Below are 1815 nucleotides of genomic sequence, written 5' to 3'. Positions count from 1 at the left end.
GAAAGAGGGTTTTCACAAATGAAGTAACTGTGATCACCAGAGAAAAGCCATCTCCGTGTATCTATGACTGCTGCTTTGTTGAGTATCAAAATGAATTTCAACAAGAACTGCCTGGATTTTACAAAAAGTTGCAAAACACTAATTTTCTCTTGAAGAAGATGCAGTCCTCCAGGAACTACCAGTGGTTTGGGTACAGAGATAAGGAAGACCAGAAGATGGAAGAGAACAGTGACTGAAAGGTAAGTCAGCAGTGTGGACTGGATTGTGTTCCTCGGCTGTTTTTGTTTTTTTTCATAAAAAAATTATATTATCATAATTCTTGTTAAACTCTATTTTCCATTTTTGGTGGATATTAACACTATTATATTGTTTACAGTGGTACAATTCAAATTCAAATTTAAAAAATGAAATTGGTTACATTGGTTTTGTTTTTTTTTTTATTTTTTACAGTAACCCCCCCACCTTCACTTGAAAAACAGCGTCTGGGATTTCCTTAATGCTGCTCCACCTCCCTGCCTCTGCCTGCAGCAGCACCACTGACTAGGGAGGGAGAAAGGGGCAGTGTCTCAGGTTTCCTTAAAAATAATATGGTCATTGTAGTTTAGAACAAACACGTTAAGGTAAGGGTTCATAATAGCTTGTAAATAACTAGCTAATAGTTTCATCAAATTATTTCTTACCATTAGTTTCCAAGCTATCTCTGCTTAAGGAAACAGAAACACCATCATTTTTTTGAAGCTGCATCATTTCTACACGAGCACCCTCATCTGTTTTTGCAAGGGGCTGGGAACTCTTTTGTGACTTGAGAAAGCTTCCATTTGTCCCAAGCATTCCTAAAAAATACATTTTCATATAACAGAAATTATTAATTACAACAGTTTGTACTGCATAGTACTCTTGCATTCACCTTTCAGAATATGTGCAGTTGTAGATGACCAAACTGCACATTTTCCATATTTCTCTACCTGCAGTCCCTATTAAGTTTTGAGTCTCAGGCCTGTATGTCTCATTTGGTTGTAGCTGCCTTAGTTGCTACCGTTGCAAGGCTATAATGAAAATTTACATCAGACTATGTGAGAAAGCATTACATGTTGCATTTACAGCAACATGAAGCGTTTCAAATCCACAGAAGTGCTCACGGAAGTCAATTATAAGATATTAATATTTCTTCACAGAAAAAATAGTTGAGAGCCAAGAACAATTGTTTGCATTTATTTTATTTATATTTGTAACTGGCACTATTAGCAACAGCTCTGAAATTTTAAATTAATTACAATACCAAAATTATTTTACAGCTGGAAGGGCTCAGGGGACTCAGGAGACTGTACAAGTCATCCACCATATCCTGGTGGTGGAGTGGGGTGGGGGCTCATAGTGTGCAGCAGGGAGAGGGCCTGCATGGTGGAGGCCCTGCAGTGTGTGTACACTGTAGTGGGGAGGGAAGGCAGAGTTGTGCAGCATGTCAGTAGCCTGTGAGGTTGGGCAGGTATGGGCTATGGATGGCCCTTGCATCATGTGCCCAGGTCGTTTCCTGCCCACACTACATGTATATCTACTGAGAAGCTGGACAGCGTTGGGTTAAAGCACAACTCAGCAGCTCTTTGGCAGCAGAGTACACCCACTAGTGAGAAGTACTTGACACCAAGCATTTTCTGTTCCTTGCAGTTACCACTCCCATCACACAAGAGCCTACTGGCATGGAACGGAGACTATTTTATCTTGGGTATCTATTCCCTCTACTTTCTATTTTTTATCTTCTGCTTTTGTTAATGTGAAGAAGTCATAGTCTTATCATAGAATCATAGAAGTAGGGTC

General features: G+C 39.6%; 1 protein-coding gene across 3 annotated transcripts in view; it reads right to left on the bottom strand.

The window, feature by feature from the left end:
• CEP162 (centrosomal protein 162) overlaps positions 1-1027 on the bottom strand; it is a 54853-nt gene extending 53826 nt beyond the window's left edge. For 2 of the 3 annotated variants that reach the window (XM_025194901.1, XM_025194902.1), the window contains exon 1: positions 681-1025. In XM_025194901.1, the coding sequence (XP_025050686.1) occupies positions 681-903 (223 nt within the window). In that variant the 5' untranslated portion in view covers positions 904-1025. Of the gene's footprint in view, positions 1-680 lie in introns of all 3 variants that reach the window. The other variant, XM_006038397.3, reaches the window with a different exon arrangement.
• Between the last annotated feature and the right edge of the window lie 788 nt (positions 1028-1815).

Source organism: Alligator sinensis, unplaced genomic scaffold (assembly GCF_000455745.1).
Source record: "Alligator sinensis unplaced genomic scaffold, ASM45574v1 scaffold1128_1, whole genome shotgun sequence".
Taxonomy (NCBI): Eukaryota; Metazoa; Chordata; order Crocodylia; family Alligatoridae; genus Alligator; species Alligator sinensis.
This window is presented reverse-complemented; position numbering and strand designations above follow the sequence as displayed.